Raw genomic sequence first — 20697 nt, forward strand, 5'->3', positions numbered from 1 at the left:
TTATTTCCTGCCGGCACGCTATTTATTGCGATCAGCCCAGCGGACGTTCACTCTAAAAATTTCCTCCCCGCGCATTCCGAGCATTACAGTAAATCCATTTAAAACATCCCAGGGGAGTGGCAAGGCATTTGACTTCCGCGAGCTCGCAGCGCTTTTGACCCTCAAAAACACTCAATACTCAAAGAAACAGCATGTATTAGAGCAGGGGTAGGGAACCTATGGCTCGGGAGCCACATGTGGCTCTTTGGATGGGTGCATATGGCTCTGAGCTAAAACATGGAAACCGGTGGTGAGAGAAAAGAGTCCCGAACGCACCAATAGGAACGTCATGTCGGTACTGTGGCATTGTTTTTTTTTTTCATTAGTCTTCTGCATTCATTCTCTCATTGATACTCATTGAACTCATTGACATTCATTGATTAGCAACAGCTTAACAATGTAGTCAAAATAATTAAGAGACTTTTTGTACTTTAAAAGTAGTAAAATGACGGGAAAAAAAATCGCACATTTTCATGTGTTTTGACTTTTAAATTGTGATTATGGCTCTCAAGGAATAATATTTGAAAATAGGAATTGTTTATGGCTCTGTCTTTCAAAAAGGTTCCCGACCCCTGTATTAGAGCTTTACGGAGGGAATGAATGACAACAGAATGCGGGTGTGAATGCTTGGAAAATGGACTGAAGCCATGGATCGGACACAATTTAACAGCTTTGCTAACGGATGGCCAACATAGTACTTTTACCTCAATAAAGCATTATCAAACTTAGTTTTGCTCGTGCTGTCTTAAAAAAACATTAACGGCTTGCAAAACATACGCTAGCGGCTAGCATAACATAGGTACGCTAGCCTAGTGTCATGCTAGCGCCTTTTCAAACGAAGCGTCAGATATTGACAAAAACAGAAAAATACCCGCAAATGAGACTGCGCCCTATCACACGGTGTGTTTTATACGTGTGAAAATATGGTAATTGAGGAGAGAATGCCTGTCTTCCAGGGCGTGTTTTTGGGAAAAGGATGCCTTCCTGGAACTTCTTAACTTCTAACCCTCAAAGATGAACTGAAAGTGCCAGGGTTCACACGGGTTGAAATGGATATTTGTTTTCTCCCCAACGATAAAGCTGAAAAGTTACTACACATACACAAAATGTACTAAATTGGGAAGCGAAGTTACATCACAGATGTCCGTATGAGAAAAATAAATACATTTGATCAAACGCATTTTCGGATCTTTACTAAAGTGGGTGTAAGTTGAAATGTGTTCCTTTATTAAAAAAAAAAGCATTCAGGCATTGATTGTTGGATGGCCCGCCAGATGATTGGTTAGCGCGTTGGGCTCACAGTTCTGGGGTCCTGAGTTCGAACCCTGGTTGGGTCTCCTTTGTGGAGTTTACATGTTCTCCCTGGGCTTGCGGGTACTGCGGTTTCCTTACTCATTCCAAAAACATGCATGGTAGGCTGTATAAACACTCTAAATTTCCCATATGTATGCATGTGAGCGTGAATGGTTGTCTGTCTCCTCGTGAACTGCTATTGACTGGCCACTGATTCAGGCAGGGTGTCCCCCGCCTGGTCCAGGAGTTAGCTGGGATAGGCTCCAGCACCCCCACGCCCCTTCTGAGGATGAACGTTTCAGAAAATGAATGAATAATCAGAATGTGTTTCCTTTTCTACAGGTAAGGCAAAGTTCATTGGTGAACTCTTAGTGCCTGTTGCTCCTTTTGACCAGAAGTCTGGGCGTGAAGCTTGGACTGTATCCTTTGCGCCCAATGGTTGTTACTTCGCTTGGTCTCAGGGGCATCGCATTGTAAGGCTTATTCCATGGGCAAAATGTCTGACTAATTTGTAAGTATCATCTAAATTATTGGAATATTTTTCCCTCAATAGAAATAATACTGATATTTTTTCCCCTGAGACATTACATCACTGTGTTAGTTGACAATGCTTCACTGCCCAGATCCAAATTGCATGAGATTTGCATGTGACCATGCAGCTTTGATCTGTTAGGCATTATGACAAAATGCCCCTCCTTGTTGTTCAGATATGCAAAACTCCATAGCATCTGAGATAATTAAATTTGATAAGTAATAGAGTAAATTGTAATCACAGACTTTTTTTCTTTCATAGATACTGAATGTTATGTAACACTTCCTTTTCCAGTTTGGTGGGCCAAGATGGAGAGGGCACTAATGCTTTAAGTCCCCGACGCTTTTCCCGTCAGAACAGTGATGGAGGCCAGTTTGTACAGACAGCTAGTGATCCCAGAGAGCACACCATTGACTGCGGCGACATTGTCTGGGGTTTGGCTTTTGGCTCATCCGTGCCTGAGAAGCAGAGCCGCTGTGTAAACATCGGATGGCACCGGTTTAAATTTGGCCAAGACCAGTTGCTACTGGCAACTGGACTCAACAATGGTCGTATTAAAATCTGGGATGTTTACACTGGTAAAGTTTATTTTTTATTTCAGAAAAGAAAAAAAAATGCTGTAACAACTGCATGTGTATCTCCTTTGGATATGACTATAAATACACATTTAACACAGTGTACAGTGGTTGTTGAGATGTCATGAATCTTTTGCTTTGATGGACATTTTCAGGAAAACTGCTACTGAATCTTATGGATCATTCCGATGTAGTACGAAACTTGACCTTTGCTCCTGATGGCAGCCTCATGCTGGTCTCTGCATCCAGAGATAAGACCCTTCGTGTGTGGGACCTCAAAGATGATGGTGGGTGTATTGCTGGTACTTGAACTACTCTGTCACCTATAAGTTTAGGAATCGGAACACAATTTTATTACTTAAGCTTAAAACACCACAATGGATTCCAAATTAACTGAAAAAGATTTGGTTTATCTGCAGGCTTTCAGCTTTTTATTTTATTCATTTTGTTTGATTGGTAAAGACAATCACCTGACGTCAATCCAATGGAATATACATTTCCTTTTGTGACTGCACAAATTAAATGAAAATGCCAAGAGCACAGCAGGAGCTGAACGCAGTTAGGTTGGACTGGCAGATTGTCACAAACTGCAAGGGATTCACATTCAGGTATCAAAAAGTGAAAATTTGTTAGTGGGTTTATATAAATGTTCAGTGGTTGCTTTAAGTAAGCAAATTGCAACTTTCTAAAACTTGGTTTTTAAGAAAATGGTTTCAAGATCCCCCGCTCCTCATTCATTGGAACAGTTGATATGCTCTGTTTGCAAATGTGATGTACTGCCGTAATCCATTACGACACCCTAAAAAAAGAACATCCTGTCAGGAGTTAGATAAAGACATGTTTGTAACTGCCAATGCAGCGGTCCCGCGGGTATTTATAAAGCATTGAATTAAAATCCATGTAATTAAGGTTTTAAATTGACTATAACCTCACTGTAAGTATTGCATTTCCGGACAGTACATTCAATAGCGATGGGAATACACTATGAGGCACCCTAAAACGTACTCACATTCACCCCATAATGGGGATCTGAAACAAAATTGATGCGTGACAATTGGAGCCAGATTCAATTTAACCAGTGGTGGTCCGTGCATTTTCTCGTAGCGCCTTCAACGAATCACCCCAACCCTCAAAAACTATTTTATGGCTATAAAACCTCGCGTTTGCGGTCGATTGGTCGCCCGGACCGCGACAACGGGCGACCAAAAGACCGGCGACAAAACAAGGTAAAACAACACGGTCTACGCATCAATAAAAGCCAACAATGGCCATGAGCAGTTTCACTGAGCCGGCATGTGAGTGTATAAGAGTTTGTATGTACATGCTTTGTCCCTTTTTAAGAAGGTACGTCAGTCAGGGTCTTAACAAGTTCTCCAACAAAAAACAATACAAGTCCGGTAAATTTTGAGCTTTTCTTTAGCCTAATAATTACTAGGGCATTAAGTATGACTAAATAGTAATTCGCAGTTTGTATTTAGGGAATTTGAGCAACGATTTAAATGGTAATTATCAATAACCTTCCGGGCGACCAAAAGACCGGCGACCAATTGACCGTGTACCAAAACCTTGACTGCAGCTACAGCTGCGACACATAAAAAAATGGGGTAAAATCCACTTCCTAACAGCATTTAATGATTAAATACGAATACTGGAGCTTTTCAGACATTACAACCGGGTCAGGGGGGTGATTTTCCCGGGAAAAGACAGCGATGAACGTCAATGGCGTACCGGCAAACATTGCCCGAAAATGGGGTAAAATCCACTTCCTAGCAGCATTTAGTGATTAAATACAAGCACTGGAGCTTTTCAGATATCAGAACTTGGCCCACAATTGAAATATTATTTAGGAATATAGCCATATTTTACTCACCAAAAATCCTTTTTAACTGTACACAATATCCGTCCTCCTTTCTTCCTTCTTTTATATCGCCATCGAAGCTAATGCTGAAAGTCGAGCCTGTCCTGTCGTATTTCTGGCATAGTCCGTCTTGAAAATGGCTTTAAATCAACACAACAATATATTTGCTTGTGCAGCCCGCTCCAAATACAGTTTGATACCTCTGGCTAATGACTAGCGTCATAGTTAGTGAAAGCGATGACGTATCCCTCCGCCTGCAACAAGGCAATGACGTATCCCTACGCCCGCGACAATACATTGTGGTGTTGCCAACTCGAAATCTGATTGGTTAAAGCAACAGTCTTATCAACGCTTGTTTAAAGCGGCAGAGCCCGCAGAACTGATTGTGAAGGCTTTGAGGCAGATTTCTGACCCTGGCAACAAATAATGGCTGGAATGTGATTGGTTAAATGCTTCAATATGAAAACACATCTGGAAGCAGTGCAACCAGGGGGAAAGGAAGCTAACAGACAATTTGGAATTATTTAATAAGTATTGACGGACAAAATATAATATATGATTCAGATATTTCTTAGGCCAGTAGAGAAGGCCTTGAAGGCCCTGACGGCCCGCCACTGAATTTAACAATGACCTGTTAACATGGAAACATGCTAAATAGAACAACCCGTTTTTAAAGCCATATTTCATTGACTGTAATTTCCGCACTAAAAGGTGCACCGCATTATAAGGCACACATTGAAAGAATGGCGTATCATAAAATTTGTTTCATATATAAGGCGGATTATGTGACAGAGTAGTGGTAATAGTGGTAGTGGTACTTGTAATAGTAGTGGGAGTAGTAGTAGGGATATACATCCACTTGATCGGAGGTTGGCAACCTTAGGTTCTAGTTTCGCATGTGGCTCTTTAGCGCTGCCCTAGTGACTCCCTGAATCTTTAAAAAAAATGAAAATGGTGGAGAGAAATACCCTAATGGCCGGAATATGGGACGACCCTGATTATGAGACGACCGCCCCTTTGTCAAGACGCAAGTTTGAATAAAGACTTTTTGATCACCAAATTCAATTTCTGTACAGAAAAAAATTACAGTACATCTGAAACAAATGATTATAATAATATATTGCAATATCAATTACCATATGTGAAGTCTAAACCTCTTTGCCAATCATTTTAAAACCTGGCTGCTGGATGAACATCATTGTGATCACAACGCTCCCTAAACCTGTGCAGAGCTGCCAACCTCCGTCGACCCCATTTCAGGAGTACCCTTGTCCCATTTCCGGAGTATTTCCAGATTGAATGAGATTCACGCAAAATCCATATAAAATGTAAAAAAATAAATAAGCGTAGGACAATTTTAATCAAAGTTTTATTATCATGTTTTTACATTAATATTTGTTTTTGCAAACTATTGAAAAAGTACAGAATAATGAAAATAAGTTTATCTTTGTGTTTGGGTCCTTCTACCTGCGTTTTACAGTCAATAATTCCAACGTGTCACGCTGAAGTTGCACTTGCATGTTTTGCAATGCGCAAATTTTGGTCCTTTTGGAGACGGCTTCAACATGGGATATTTCATAGAATACGAACCAATAAACTTCTGCAAGTGTCTGGGTTTCTTATTAGAAGTTTCATCCAAATTGTCATCCATTTTGGACTTAACCCAAGCAGGCATAAGTCGCACAAGATGAATCATTCGACAGAACTTGTAACTTGGATGATTCACAATGCACTCGTGTTACCGAATCCTTCCGGTTTACAGTGCAGTTGAATTTTGAGGGATTTAAATTGAAAATTTGGTACCTTTCCAAAGTGGTTGCTTAAAAAAAAAATTAAGTTAAAAGTTTGGGGGATTTCCGGAGTTAAGGGAGGTTGTCTGGAGTCTGGGATTTTGCATTACATTTCTGGAGAAATTCTTGAAATTCCAGAGTAGTTGGCAGCCCTGCCTGTGTTGCTTCTGCATGTCTCTTTGTTTCTATGCTACATTCTAGTCTTTTGTCCTTTATTGCCTTATTGATTTTATCTTCACCCTGCAGGGACTAAATTTGGGTATAATTTTACATGTTAATATATAGTCATGGCCAAAAGTTTTGAGAATGACACAAATATTACATTTTCACCAAGTATGTTACTCAGAACTGCCAACTACCCCGGAATTTCCGGGGTTTACTCGGAAATGCAATGCAATATCCGGGACCCCGGACAGCCTCCCTAAAGTCTGGAAAGCCCCCAAAATTGTCACTGAATTTTTTTTAAGCAACCATTTCAAAAAAGTACCACATTTTCAATTTAAATGCCTCGAAATTCACACCATCGCTACGTCTTCCACTATCTTGATTCAACTGCACTGTAAATCGAAAGAATTCGGTAACACAAGTGCATTGTGAATCATCCGAGTTACAAGTTCTGACAAATGATTTGTCTTGTGCGACTTCAGCGTGGCAATCGATTCGGAATCGATTGCATAGGTAGGCCTTGATTGCTTTAACATTTTCATTTTTTTAAAAAAAAAATTATAAGGGAAATATTGTTAAGGCTGACTAAACCACCAGTCTTTTGTTCTGAAACTAATCCTATCATCTCTGGGGTTGTTCTTAAGGAAGTTGGTGTACACAGCCCTGGTAAGTCAATGACAATAAAGCTTTCAATTCAGCATACCTACCTCCTTGGAATAAGTGCAAATTGGATCGCAATTTAGATGAAACTTTTAGAAATCCAGACACTCAGAACTTTCTTGCTTCTTATTTGACGAAGTATCCCATGTTGACACCTCCAAAAAGACCGACATTTACACATTGCGCAACATCCATGGCTGCCTCGTGGTGTAGAGGTTCACTCGCCTGACATTGGTGCAGACAGGTGCGGGCTTAATTCCTGCTGGTGGCGGTATCATTGTGAGTGCGTAGGGTCGTTCTTCTCTCTATCTGCCCTACGGCTGACTGTCGGACCAGTATAGGATGTTGTCTGCCTTTTGCCCGAGGTCAGCTGGGTTAAGCTCCAGCAACCCCCCGCAACAAAATGCATGTGTGACTTAAGCGTGACACATGGTGGAATTGCTGACTGTAAAATGCACATAGGACCCAAACACAAAGATAAACTTATTTTCATTATGCTGTACTTTTTCAATATATTGTAAAAACACAGTATGTCAATTAATGTATAAACATGATAATAACAGTATGATCTAAATTGTCCTATGCTTATTTATTTTTTTGCATTTTATATCAATTTTGAGAAAATTGAAGTCATTAAAACTTGTCAAAGTTGATAATAAAAAACAGCTTTTATTTTCGCCCAATCACACTGTTTATTCATTTTCATTTGATTTTACAGGACCGGCAAACTTGACTTGAGCACGTGTATGTGATAAGTAAGATTGACCTAACAAGGAAAGGGAGATAATTTGGAATACTCACATTTAATTAGCTAAAATTGTACTGGCATTGGTGAAATTGTCTACCAAGAAGTCGGGAGACCACTTCCTAGAATCACTGGTTTTTAATGACGCATTTCTCAATCATAAGGCGGCCCGGCGGCTAAATGGTTAGCGCGTCGGCCTCACAGATCTGGGGTCATGGGTTTGAATCCAGGTCGTTCCACCTGTGGTGAGTTGGCATGCTCTCTCTGAGCCTGCGTAGGTTTTCTTTGGGTACTCTGGTTTCCTCCCAAATTCCAAAGACATGCATGGTAGGCTGATTGGACACTATATTGCCCCTAGGTATGAGTGCTAGTGTGAATGATTGTCGTCCATTTCCTCGTGCCCTAATATAGACCCCCCCCCCCCCCCCCCAGCACCCCACGACATTAGTGAGGATAAAGCGGTTCAAAAAATAAATGAATATTTCTCAATCATTGCACATCACAAAAATGAAAACACGTTATTAAACAAGAATCCGTTGGGAAGGATGTCAAATCAATCGATCAAATCATGTGATAAATCTTTTGTCTTTGCCTTTAAAGCAGAAAGCCTGCATATGTAGTTTGCGTTATTATTTAAAATCCATTGTTATGCGTAGATAGTAATCCTCCTGATGTCCCAATTTTTAGGGACCTGACTGCAAATGGGAGATGTTCTTACTTCAGTGAGGTTTTTGGAAAAAGAAAAATATTGACATTAATTATGGCAGTGAATGCATTATTGCTGACAATGTGACTTGTTTATTTAGGTAACATGGTAAAAGTTTTGCGTGGTCACCAGAATTGGGTCTACTGCAGTGCCTTTTCCCCTGACTCATCCATCCTGTGCTCAGTCGGCACAGGCAAAGCAGTACGTAAACAAGTTCCTCTTAATTCAATTTGAAATGATTTGCTAGCTGAATGTTGTGTTATTGCATGTGACTTGCGATGCTCAATGAAACTAGAATGAAATTCAACTCATCCCCTTCCTGCTCACCTATATTCACACTAAAAGTGAGTTTGTTATAAGTCAAGTAAACCTGCATCTAGATTTTGTTGGGTTTTGTCTACTGTGGAGGAGAAGCTTTTGGTATACTGAATTTTGCAGAACTCACAACAAACTGTTTGCACACACATCTACCTATATATAATTTAGTCTGAATTAAAATGATGAAAACCAAAGCAAAAAGCCCAAATGGTTCACAGTGTTAACATGTATGACAATTTAAACTAAACGAAAAATGTAATCTCATTTGGTTCATAATAAAAATGGATAATTCCAGTAATTTGTGACTGATTGAGCATATGGACCAAATCTATTTGCATATGCTAACATGCTATCTCAGAGCTGCCAACTTCTCTGGAATTTCCGGAGTTTACCCGGACAAGTGATGCAAACTCCGGGACTCTTGACAACCTCCCTAAACTCTGGAAATCGAAAAAAAAATTTAACTTTTTTTTTTTGAAGCAGCCATTTCGGAAAAGTACCAGTTTAAATGCCTGGAAATTCACACCATCGCTACGGCTTCCGCATCCACTGTAAACTGGGTGAATTCGGTAACACGAGTGCATTGTGAATCATCTGAGTTACAAGTTCAGACATGATTCGTCTTGTGCGACTTAAGGGTGGCAATCGATTTGGAATCGATTGCATACGTAGGCTCTATCGCTTTAACATTTTCGTTTTTTTCATATTAAAGCAGACTAAACCAGTCTTTTGTTTTGAAACAAACCCTATCATTTCCGGGGTTGTTCTAAAAGAGGTAGTAGTACAGTAATACCTTGACATACGAGTGCCCCGACATACGAGGAATTTGAGATACGACTAAAATTTTGAGATACGAGCATTCGAAACAACTGCAAGAGGGTGTTTATGATTTCAGCGCACTCTCTTTCTCGGCGCATCTCCCTTGCGCAAAGATCTCTACGAGCACTGGGTGGAGCGTTGCATTTTTTTCCTGTTTTTTTTGCGTTAGTCAGTGCAGAATTAAGGGAAACACAATGGATCCAAAGCAAGCCGGTGCAATGAAGGGTAGTGCGAAGAAAAGGCTCATGATGACAATCAATATTAATCACGAAATAATCGAAAAACAAGAGTAGTGTACGCGTGACTGAGCTGGCTCGCCAATACGCATGAAGTAGCAGGAAGTTCGCCTCAAAAGCCGCGGTGGAATATATTATCCTCTTTGCCTTGGTTATTGGACAAGAAGGTTTAAATTTAGTGTAACGTAAGATTAAAACTTTTTAAAGTGTGTGTATAGGAATCCAAGTTCATTTAAGTTAAATTTAAAGTTTATGCTATGTTACGAGCGCATCCGTCAAGTCTCTCTCTCTCTCTCCCTCTCTCTCTCTCTCTCTTGAACTCTGCGTTGTATTAAATGTCTCACTTTATTTTTAAACATCATAACCACTAGTTATTTGTTACTCTGTTTGGAGATGGTGAATTACAACCAATAAAAATGTATTTCCATTGTAATATCCAGTTTTTGGGGTTTTTTTTCAGAGGGCGGGAATGAATTAACTTGTATTTAGTATTTAGTTAATTTGTACGGGAAACGTTGATTTGAGATACGAGCAAATCAACATATGAGCTCAGTCCCGGAACGCATTAAGCTCGTATCTCAAGGTATGACTGTACACAGCTCTGGTAAGTCTTATCAATATGGCTGCTCGGGATAAGCGCAAAATGGATGACAATTTGGATGAAACTTCTAATAAGAAAACCCAGACACTCGCAGAAGTTTATTGGTTCGTATTCGAGGAAATATCCCATGTTGAAATCGTCTCCAAAAGGACCGACATTTGCGCATTGCACAACATGCAAGTGACCAGCTGAAAATCTTATGTTAATGTTGTGGTCATTTGAATTTGCCAGTTCACTTTTTATACTTATTTTCATTATGCTATACTTTTTCAATAGTTCGCAAAAACACAATATTTCAATTAATTTAAAAACATGATAAGAACAGTTTGATTTAAATTGATCTACGTTATTTTGTTTTACATTTTATATCAATTTTGCGTGAATCGCATTCAGTCCGGAAATGGGACAAGGGTACTCCTGAAGTGGGGTCGACGGAGGTTGGCAGCTCTGCTATCTTTTCATGTTTAAAACATGGTGAAGAGTTTATAGAATTTTAATAGCCATCATGAATGCATCATGACAGTTATTCGTAGCTTTGACAGGCTGTGTGTCCCTACAGTGTGTGTGTCTTGCTCTCCCTGTCACAGGTGGTGGCAGAGCTCAGTGTGTGATTGGTTTTGAGGGGAGCGCCGCGCTGACATTTTGAGCAGCCGGTGCAAACCACGGATGCACATTGCCCAAAGGCCTGCCTGGGGCAGCTTGGCAACTGACCCGCAAGGTCAATCTACGTAGGTGCTGCTCCGTGTCTGTCTACCTCTGCTGTTGCAGTTCCTCTTATTTTATTAATTTCATATAAAAACTATCATTAAACTGGTCATTAATTACTCCCTCTGTCCTTCAGTCCCTCCTTTACATCACTGCCCTTTTCCCAAATTCACCTCTACACCTCACACTTATCTCAGAATAGTAGATTCACCATCTAGCTACACATACTAGACCCTGTTTTGTCATTTGGTTAGATGTTTTGTAGTTGATGTCCGTATAATCCATGTAGTACCGTATTTTCACACCTATAGGACGCACCACCTGAAAGTGCACCGTCTCAGTTGCGGGTGTATTTTCTGTTGTGTGTTAATAAAAAAGGCTCATGTATTTGCAAAAATATAAGTCAAAGTATTCAAACATCTACAAATCTGTCCTCATTTTCTGTATCCGACATATAGAGTTCAGCCAAGTGGGTGAGTTCACCAACAATGCTGGGTTCCATCTCATTGTCAGGGTCAGAGTTATTGCCATGGGGTTTAGTAACAGTGATTCCATCTTTGACGAAAGCTCAAACTACAGTGCTCGGCGGCACTTTGGCCCAGCCATCGACAATCCATTCCAAATCGTCACATAACTCGTGTGACGCTGCCTGCCCCTCTTTGTATGGAGGGTTAAAAGCGCTACAAGTCAACTGCCTTGCCACTCGTCTGGGATGTTTTGACTGGATTTACCATAACGTTTGGAATAAGCTGGGAGGCTATTTTTAGGATGAATGTTCGCTGGATTGATCGCAATAAGTAGCGTGTCGGCAAGAAAGGAAACCAGTCAGTCAAGAGGTCAGTTAGGGTCATAAATTTTTTTGAATTTAGTGCATAAACAAGGCGCACCGACTGATTGGGCGACCCGTACATTTTAGAGAAAATTTTAGAATTTACAGTGCTCCTCATAGGTGTGAAAATACGGTATATATTTTCTGTTAGCTGCTGCCAGGTTGATTCAGATGTTGATGAGATTCTTGTTGATAAACGTAAAAAAATATTGTTACATACTTAAATGCCCAAAAATAAAAAAAGCAAATCTCACATACTCCATAAAACATTATTCCCTGTAATTTTATGACTGCCGCTTTGAGCTAATTATTTTTTTTAATTGTGCTGATACTTAACTTGAAGGGATGCTTGCACTTTAATTAAATACTAGAATAAACATCACCAATCTACGTAGTCAAAAAAAATCGCAAGTCAGGCATTGTAGCAAATATTAAACAGTGCACACAAACATTAATGTTGTCATCACCAGGCATTTCGTCCATGCCCACTAATATGATCAATGCAGGTCATAGCTTTCAAAATATCATTGTGTTGTGTTTGAGAGAGTGCATGGTTGTGTGGGTGCATATGTATACTTAGCCAGAGGTGTCAACCTTTTGGCCATAAAATATTCTTTTCTCTTGCAGTATCTGTCTCTCTTCGTAGGCTTCTGCCGGAGGTGCGAGCCTATTGTAAACAGAGAGAACTAAAACTCTGAAAGGGGAAACCAGTGGAGTAACATTATGTTACCTTAAGTTACTACTTGTTTTATATTCTCTATTTTGTTAAAAAAATATTAGTATTTATTTAGTAATGTGTCTCTTAGATACATGTTAGGCATGCCAGCAAAAATGTTACGTAATGCTTTATAGCAATATTGCATTTTGACCTGTAGCTGTGATATATATATATATATATATATATATATATATATATATATATATATATATATGTATGTGTGTATATATATATATATATATACATATATATATGTATGTGTGTATATATATATACATATATATACATATACATATGTGTTTATATGTATGTATATACATGTGTTTATATGTATGTATATACATGTGTTTATATGTATGTATATACATGTGTTTATATGTATGTATATACATGTGTTTATATGTATGTATATACATGTGTTTATATGTATGTATATACATGTGTTTATATGTATGTATATACATGTGTTTATATGTATGTATATACATGTGTTTATATGTATGTATATACATGTGTTTATATGTATGTATATACATGTGTTTATATGTATGTATATACATGTGTTTATATGTATGTATATACATGTGTTTATATGTATGTATATACATGTGTATATATGTATGTATATACATGTGTATATATGTATGTATATGTATGTGTGTATATATGTATGTATATGTATGTGTGTATATATGTATGTATATGTATGTGTGTATATATGTATGTATATGTATGTATGTGTATATATTCATATATACATATGTACGTGTGTATGTATATATATATGTATATACGTGTATATAGGTGTGTATGTGTGTATATATATGTATGTATTTGTATGTATACGTGTGTATTTATGTGTGTGTGTGTGTATATAGGTGTGTATGTGTGTATATATATGTATGTATTTGTATGTATACGTGTGTATTTATGTGTGTGTGTGTCTATATATGTATATATACATATGCGTGTGTGTGTGTGTGTGTATGTATGTGTATATGTCAGTGGTGGTCCGTGCATTTTCCCGTAGCGCCTTCAACATATCAATCCAACCCTCAAAAAAATTTTTATGGCTATAAAACCTCTACTGCAGCTACAGCTGCGACACAAAAAATAATCAATAAATCAATGCACAAAAATGGGGTAAAATCCACTTGCTAGCAGCATTTCATGATATACAAATACTGGAGCTTTTCAGACATTAAAACCAGGCCAGGGGGGTGATTTTCCCGGGAAAAGACAGCGATGAACGTCAATGGCGTACGGGCAAACATTGCCCGAAAATGGTGTAAAATCCAGCCGAAAACAGCATTTATTGATTAAATAAAAATACTGGAGCTTTTTAGACATCAGAACCGGAGCCGGAGTATCAATTCCCCGGTAAAAAGACAGCGATGAACGTCGATACGTCCATATACGTCCATACGTGAAACGGCAAAAAATGCACTAAAATGAGGTAAAATCCACTTCCTAGCAGCATTTATTGATTGAATACAAATACTGGAGCTTTTCAGACATTACAACCAGGCCAGGGGGGTGATTTCCCCGGGAAAAGACAGCGATGGACGTCAATGGCGAAACGGCAAAAATTAAACTGGGGTAAAATCCACTTCCTAGCAGCATTTGGTGATTAAATACAAACACTGGAGCTTTTCAGATATCAGAACCGGGCCCACAATTGAAATATTATTTAGGAATACAGTGGTACCTCGAGATACGAGCTTAATCCATTCCGGAACTGAGCTCGTATGACGAGATTCTCGTAACTCGAGCGGACGTTTTCCATTGAAATGAATGGAAAACAAATTAATTCGTTCCAGCCCTCTGAATAAACACCAAAAACAGGATATTGGATTGGATTTTTTTTAATTTCTTCTAATTCGCCATTTATTAACAAAGTAACACATAACTAGTGGTTTAATAGTAATAAAATGTGTTTAATCTAACTAAAATTCGGCAGATTTCCCCGACGGGAGACAGAGACGTTCGGGGGCGTGGCCGGGGGGGTTCCTTTTTTTTTCCACGACAACGCACTCGTAAACGGAACAAACAAATTTAAATTAACTTGGATTAATATATACAGACACTAAAACATACGTTTAATGTAACTTTACGCAAAACTGAATTCAAATTTTGTTGTAATCTTTTGTTACCTTCGTTTTTCGGGTTGGCGGTTTGCCACGCCTCCGCCCTCACGTTCGCTATCGATGGACTGTTTGCTGTTGTATTGCCTTCAAAATATTCCCAAAATGATGCACACAAATGTCCTCACAATAGGATAACGCACGACCAATTGCCAACGAGAAATAGTCTTTAAGGAACGATCGCGGGACCTTTCCTAAGAAAGAATAACAGGAAATGACATAGCTGAGCTTCCCACGTAGTGATTGTGGGTAATGAAGTTTTATTCTGAGAAAGGTTGCCATTGCCTATGGGTAATGTGTGCAGGAGTATACTTCATTACCCAGAAAGCCCTCTTTTTGCATGCGCGTTGTGCGTTTCCTGGTCGTATGAGAAACTCGTCTGAATTAATTAGTTCCGTGCTCGTAAATATTGTTATACACGAAAGATATGCAAAAAAAGACCTGGCTTGGTCACATCACGAAATTTTGACCGCATAACGGGCGAATTATTCGATCGAAATTTCCCCCGTAAGACGAGCATTTTGTATGACGAGCGGTCGTATGACGAGGTACCACTGTATAGCCATATTTTACTCACCAAAAATCCTTTTTAACTGTACACAATATCCATCCTCCTTTCTTTCTTCCTTTTCTATCGCCATCGAAGCTAATGATGAAAGTCGAGCCTGTCCTGTCATATTTACGGCATAGTCCGTCTCTAAAAAATGTTCCCGGCTGTAACAGGCTTCCTAGCTTTGGAGTTGACCGCACTCTTAATGATGTCCATTTTTTTCTGGAAAAGTCCATCTGGAAAATAGCTTTGTGAGCAAATCTGCAACCAAATTCATTTGTTTTCCTCTGTCGGCCATTGTGGGTGGAGTTTGCGATCTCTGGCTGGTTCACTTTGGCTTTGGTTCGCCTACTAGCCAATCATAGTTGGTGAAAGCGATGACTTATCCCTATGCCAGCGAAATGGCCTTGGTGTCACCAAATCGAATTCTGATTGGTTAAAGCAACAGTCTTATCATCGCTTGTTTAATGCAGCAGAGCCCGCAGAACTGATTCTGAAGGCTTTGAGGCAGATTTCTGACCCTGGCAACAAATAATGGCTGAAATGTGATTGGTTAAATTCTTCAATATGAAAACACACATCTGGAAGCAGTGCAACCAGGGGGAAAAGCAATTAAAGGAAGCTAACAGACAATTTGGAATTATTTAATAAGTAGTGATGGACAAAATATAATATATGATTCAGATATTTCTTAGGCCAGCAGAGAAGGCCTTGAAGGCCCTGACGGCCTGCCACTGGTATATGTATATATGTGTCTGTGTAAATGTGTATGTGTGTATATGTGTGTGTGTGTGTGCGCCTGTGCGCGCATGTGCGTGTACAGTTGTGGTCAAAAGTTTACATACACTTGTGAAGAACATAATGTCATGGCTCTCTTGAGTTTCCAGTTATTTCTACAACTATGATTTTTCTCTGATAGAGTGATTGGAACAGATACTTTTTTGTCACAAAAAACATTCATGAAGTTTGGTTCTTTTATGACTTTATTATGGGTGAACAGAAAAAAGTGATCAAATCTGCTGGATCAAAAATATACATACAACAGCGCTAATATTTGGTAACGTGTCCCTTGGCCATTTTCACTTCAATTAGGCACTTTTGGTAGCCATCCACAAGCTTCTGGCAAGTTTCTGGTTGAATCTTTGACCACTCCTCTTGACAGAATTGGTGCAGTTCAGTTAAATTTGATGGCTTTCTGATGGTACTCGGACGTTTGGTCGCCGGACGTTTGGTCGCCGGACGTTTGGTCGCCGGACGTTTGGTCGCCGGACGTTTGGTCGCCGGACGTTTGGTCGCCCGGACGTTTGGTCGTCCGGACGTTTGACAACATGACAGAGTGTTTACTGATGAAACGAGCTCTCAAAATTAAATTCATGAGAGAGAGTTTAATATCTAAATATCTACTGTTGAAACCAGCTTTCAAAATTATATTCATGAGAGAGGGTTTAATATCTAAATATCTACTGTTGAAACCAGCTCTCAAAATTATATTCACCCGGGCGACTAAACGTCCGGGCGACCAAACGTCCGGGCGACCAAACGTCCGGTCACGGTTTCTGACATGGACGTGTTTCTTCACCATTGTCCACAAGTTCTCAATGGGGTTTAAGTCAGGACTTTGGGAAGGCCATTCGAAAACCTTAATACTAACCTGATTTAGCCATTCCATTACCACTTTTGATGAGTGTTTGGGGTCATTGTCCTGTTGAAACACCCAACTGCGCCCAAGACCCAATCTTCGGGCTGATGACTTTAGGTTATCTTGAAGAATTTGAAGGTAATCCTCCTTCTTCATTATCCCATTTACTCTTTGTAAAGCACCAGTTCCATTGGCAATAAAACAGCCCCACAGCATAATACTATCACCACCGTGCTTGACGGTGGGCATGGTGTACTTGGGGTTAAAGGCCTCACCTTTTCTCCTCCAAACATATTGCTGGGGATTGTGGCCAAACAGCTCGATTTTTGTTATGTCTGACCACAGAACTTTCCTCCAGAAGGTCTTATCTTTGTCCATGTGATCAGCAGCAAACTTTAATCGCGCCTTAAGGTGCCGCTTTTGGAGCAAGGGCTTCCTTCTTGCACGGCAGCCTCTCAGTCCATGGAGATGCAAAACAGGCTTGACTGTGGACACTGACACCTGTGTTCCAGCAGCTTCTAATTATTGGCAGATCTGCTTTTTGGTGATTCTCGGTTGAATCTTCACCCTCCTGACCAATTTTCTCTCAGCAGCAGGTGATAGTTTGCGTTTTCTTCCTGATCGTGGCAGTGACAAAACAGTGCCATGCACTTTATACTTACAAACTAATGTTTGCACTGGTGCTCTTGGTACCTGCAGCTGGTTTGAAATGGCTCCAAGTGACTTTCCTGACTTGTTCAAGTCAAGGATTTGCTTATTCAGATCCATGCTGAGCTCCTTTGACTTTCCCATTGTAGCGTTTGTGGGCATTTGCATCCAATGAGCCCTATTTAAATGGCCTCAGAGAAGTCACCAGCTGTAGTCACTCATAATCACTCACAAGAAGTTAAGAGGCCATACTATGAAGCTCATTTCACTGACACAACTTTCTAAGTCACCCAAACTGCTAATTTGTGTTGCGATTTGAGCAGTTTTTCTGTTAACCTATAATAAAGTCATAAAAGAACCAAACTTCATGAATGTTTTTTGTGACAAAGATGTATCTGTTCCAATCACTCTATCAGAGAAAAATCTGAGTTGTAGAAATAACTGGAAATTCAAGAGAGCCATGACATTATGTTCTTAACACGTGTATATAAACTTTTGACCACAACTGTATATGTATATGTCACATATCACCACCTAATTCTATTAATACCCTTTTTCATTTTAAGTTAAACACTTAATAGACTGAAAGTAACGCTAGAAGTATGATAAGACAAATAAGCAAGTTCATCATTCCTTTGTTTTTAACAGACATTTCTTCAACTTGCAGGTGTTCTTATGGAACATGGATAAATACACGTTAATCCAGAAGTTGGAGGGCCACCACAATGATGTGGTGTCTTGTGAGTTTTCACCAGATGGGGCACTGTTGGCCACTGCCTCCTATGACACACGGGTCATTGTCTGGGATCACCACAAGGCCACCATCCTTCTTGAGTTGGGGTAAAATCAAATTATAAATACAGCAGTCTTTTAATTTGCAATCTTAGTTTTTTGGACAAAAATACAACATCTACAAATCTGTCAAATTGAATTATTTTATATTTAGCATTTACAAAGACAGGCATATTAACTTTCTTATGATATTGACCCTAATAATGTGATTTTGATTCATACAGTATCTCAGAAATATCACTTGTGATGATTTTTCTTAAGATTTTTCCCTTCAAAGTAACACACATGTATTCCTTATTAATACCATGAATATGGAGGTGAAAATTGGGAATCAGGGGGGAGGCTTATATGGGAGAAATAGTAAAATTCAAAAATTTCAAGGCAACTTTCAGTGTGCGGCTTATACGTGCAGGCGGCTTATATGCGAGTAAATACGGTAGTAGTGAAATTCCATTCGCTCGTTGTACGGGCGCTCGTAGTACGGCGTAGAAGTACAAGTAATTGTTGTGGGTCGCTTAGCTGCAGCAGGGAAGCAATTCTCACCTTCTCGCTCTAGTTCCATAGAAAATGAATTGTACACGTGCGACGTTGCCTCCTGTGTGTCTCATCCATTAGTCGACAAAAACTCAAGGCTTTAATGTCCAAAAAGTTTGCTACAATTTAGGATCAGCACTTATTCCTATTATCACAGATTTTTACAATCTCGGTAAATGATAGTATCTTGTCAAAGTTTATTAAAAAAATAAACAATCACCTTGAAATTGTATTAAAAAAATACTTCATATAACGTGTTCTTAAAGGCCGATGATATAACGGGAGGACAGGAGCTGGCAGAGACTCAATGGAAAAGGAATATGTAGATGAGTACTTGTATTTATCGTACTAAATGTTAGAATACAAAAATGTGGGTCAGAGGAGGAAGTAAGTCCCAACTATAGTTCAGGCTATTGGATCAGTCAGCCCCCATGACTGAGAGAACGAGGAAAGCCTGACACAGAAGCATGTTGTTCTCCATTAACTCCCTCTCCCTCTCCTCCAAGCACTCCCCGTTGTACCGAATAATGTCTCATTTTAGTATTTAACATCATAACCACTAGATAGTTATTTTTTACTCTCTTAGTAGATGGTGAATTAGAAGCAATTAAAATGTTTTTACATTGTCATATCCTGTTTTTTGGTATTTTTTCAGATGGTGGGAACGAATTTGTATGTTGTTCATTTCTATTGGAGAATTTGATTTGAGATGTGAGTAAATCGACATACGAGCGTGGTCCCGAAGGTGTTACTGTACTGTAATCCTTCTTCACTTTGCGGCTTCAATTTTCGCGGCTCCACCACATTGCAGATTTAAAAAAAAAAAAAAGTTCATAAGAACTAAGAATATAGCGGAAGACAGAGAGGTCTGTCACTCTAAACTCAGCACCCATGGACAAAATGGTGGGCGGACGCCATAAAGACGACTACATAAAGCAGACTCCGGAAGGAATGTCCCAGAAATGTGCAATGTGCAAAAGTGCAAGCTCTGGGTGACGTTATGGTCCAAAGCCTTGTCCAAAAATAGAGCACCGGCGAGGATGGCGGGACGCCGCGGTGGAAGTTAATATTCCATTTAAGTCTGGGCCGGAGGCGGACGTCGTTGCACTTATCGGAAAATAGAGCTCCCTGGACAGCAAATTGATGGTTGGACGGCGTGGAGGAGCGAAGTGGAAGTTTAATTTCCCGGCTGGTCGCCCGGCGATCCGTTGGCACACGTTAGCTGGCCATCAGGCGGGTAATGCCCACGGCGAGTGAGGTCTGTCCCCCCCAATTTTCCTTTTTAATCAAAGATTAGCTTAACATGCGGATCATCGTCATCATGTGTGGGAATGCTCCTGCCTGGCTTCATTCATGGTAAAGCCAGCTTTATTCAAGTTTGACCATCCTCATGCTTTAAAAAACAAGAAGAAAGCCTATGTTTTGACTGCTTAGTTCAGAACAGACAGTGGTGTTTTTTAGGTCGTTTTGTTACTTTACATGTTTCCATCCCGCGTTTAGTCAGGCGAGTACAGTAATCCCTCGAATCTTGCTGATAATGTAGAACAGACATGGCCACAAGAAGACTAAATTAACTTAATACAACCAAGAACAAAGCCTTGCTGCCTGTATACTGGATGAGGAACCGGAAACCCTGGATTACAAAAGCCTTCACAAACGGTTTCATCCCCAATGGAAAAACTGTACCTTGCTGAAACAGGGCTCCCCTTCAAGGACTTGGACTAAAACTCCCATTAACCTGTTTTTTGTATTTATATCAAGCAGAGAGGAACTATTTTCACTGTGAGTACATTATTAAGTA

The 20697-nt window shown here is 39.7% G+C and overlaps 1 protein-coding gene across 2 annotated transcripts in view; it reads left to right on the top strand.

Annotated features, from left to right (window-relative positions):
• Positions 1 to 20697, top strand: part of wsb1 (WD repeat and SOCS box containing 1) — a 71800-nt gene that overhangs the window by 11565 nt on the left and 39538 nt on the right. For both annotated transcript variants that reach the window (XM_077610611.1, XM_077610612.1), the window contains exons 2-6: positions 1675 to 1843; positions 2159 to 2442; positions 2595 to 2726; positions 8464 to 8564; positions 18238 to 18410. In XM_077610611.1, the coding sequence (XP_077466737.1) occupies positions 1675 to 1843; positions 2159 to 2442; positions 2595 to 2726; positions 8464 to 8564; positions 18238 to 18410 (859 nt within the window). The remainder of the gene's footprint in view (positions 1 to 1674; positions 1844 to 2158; positions 2443 to 2594; positions 2727 to 8463; positions 8565 to 18237; positions 18411 to 20697) is intronic.

The sequence above is a fragment of the Stigmatopora argus genome, chromosome 10 (genome assembly GCF_051989625.1).
Source record: "Stigmatopora argus isolate UIUO_Sarg chromosome 10, RoL_Sarg_1.0, whole genome shotgun sequence".
Classification (NCBI taxonomy): domain Eukaryota; kingdom Metazoa; phylum Chordata; class Actinopteri; order Syngnathiformes; family Syngnathidae; genus Stigmatopora; species Stigmatopora argus.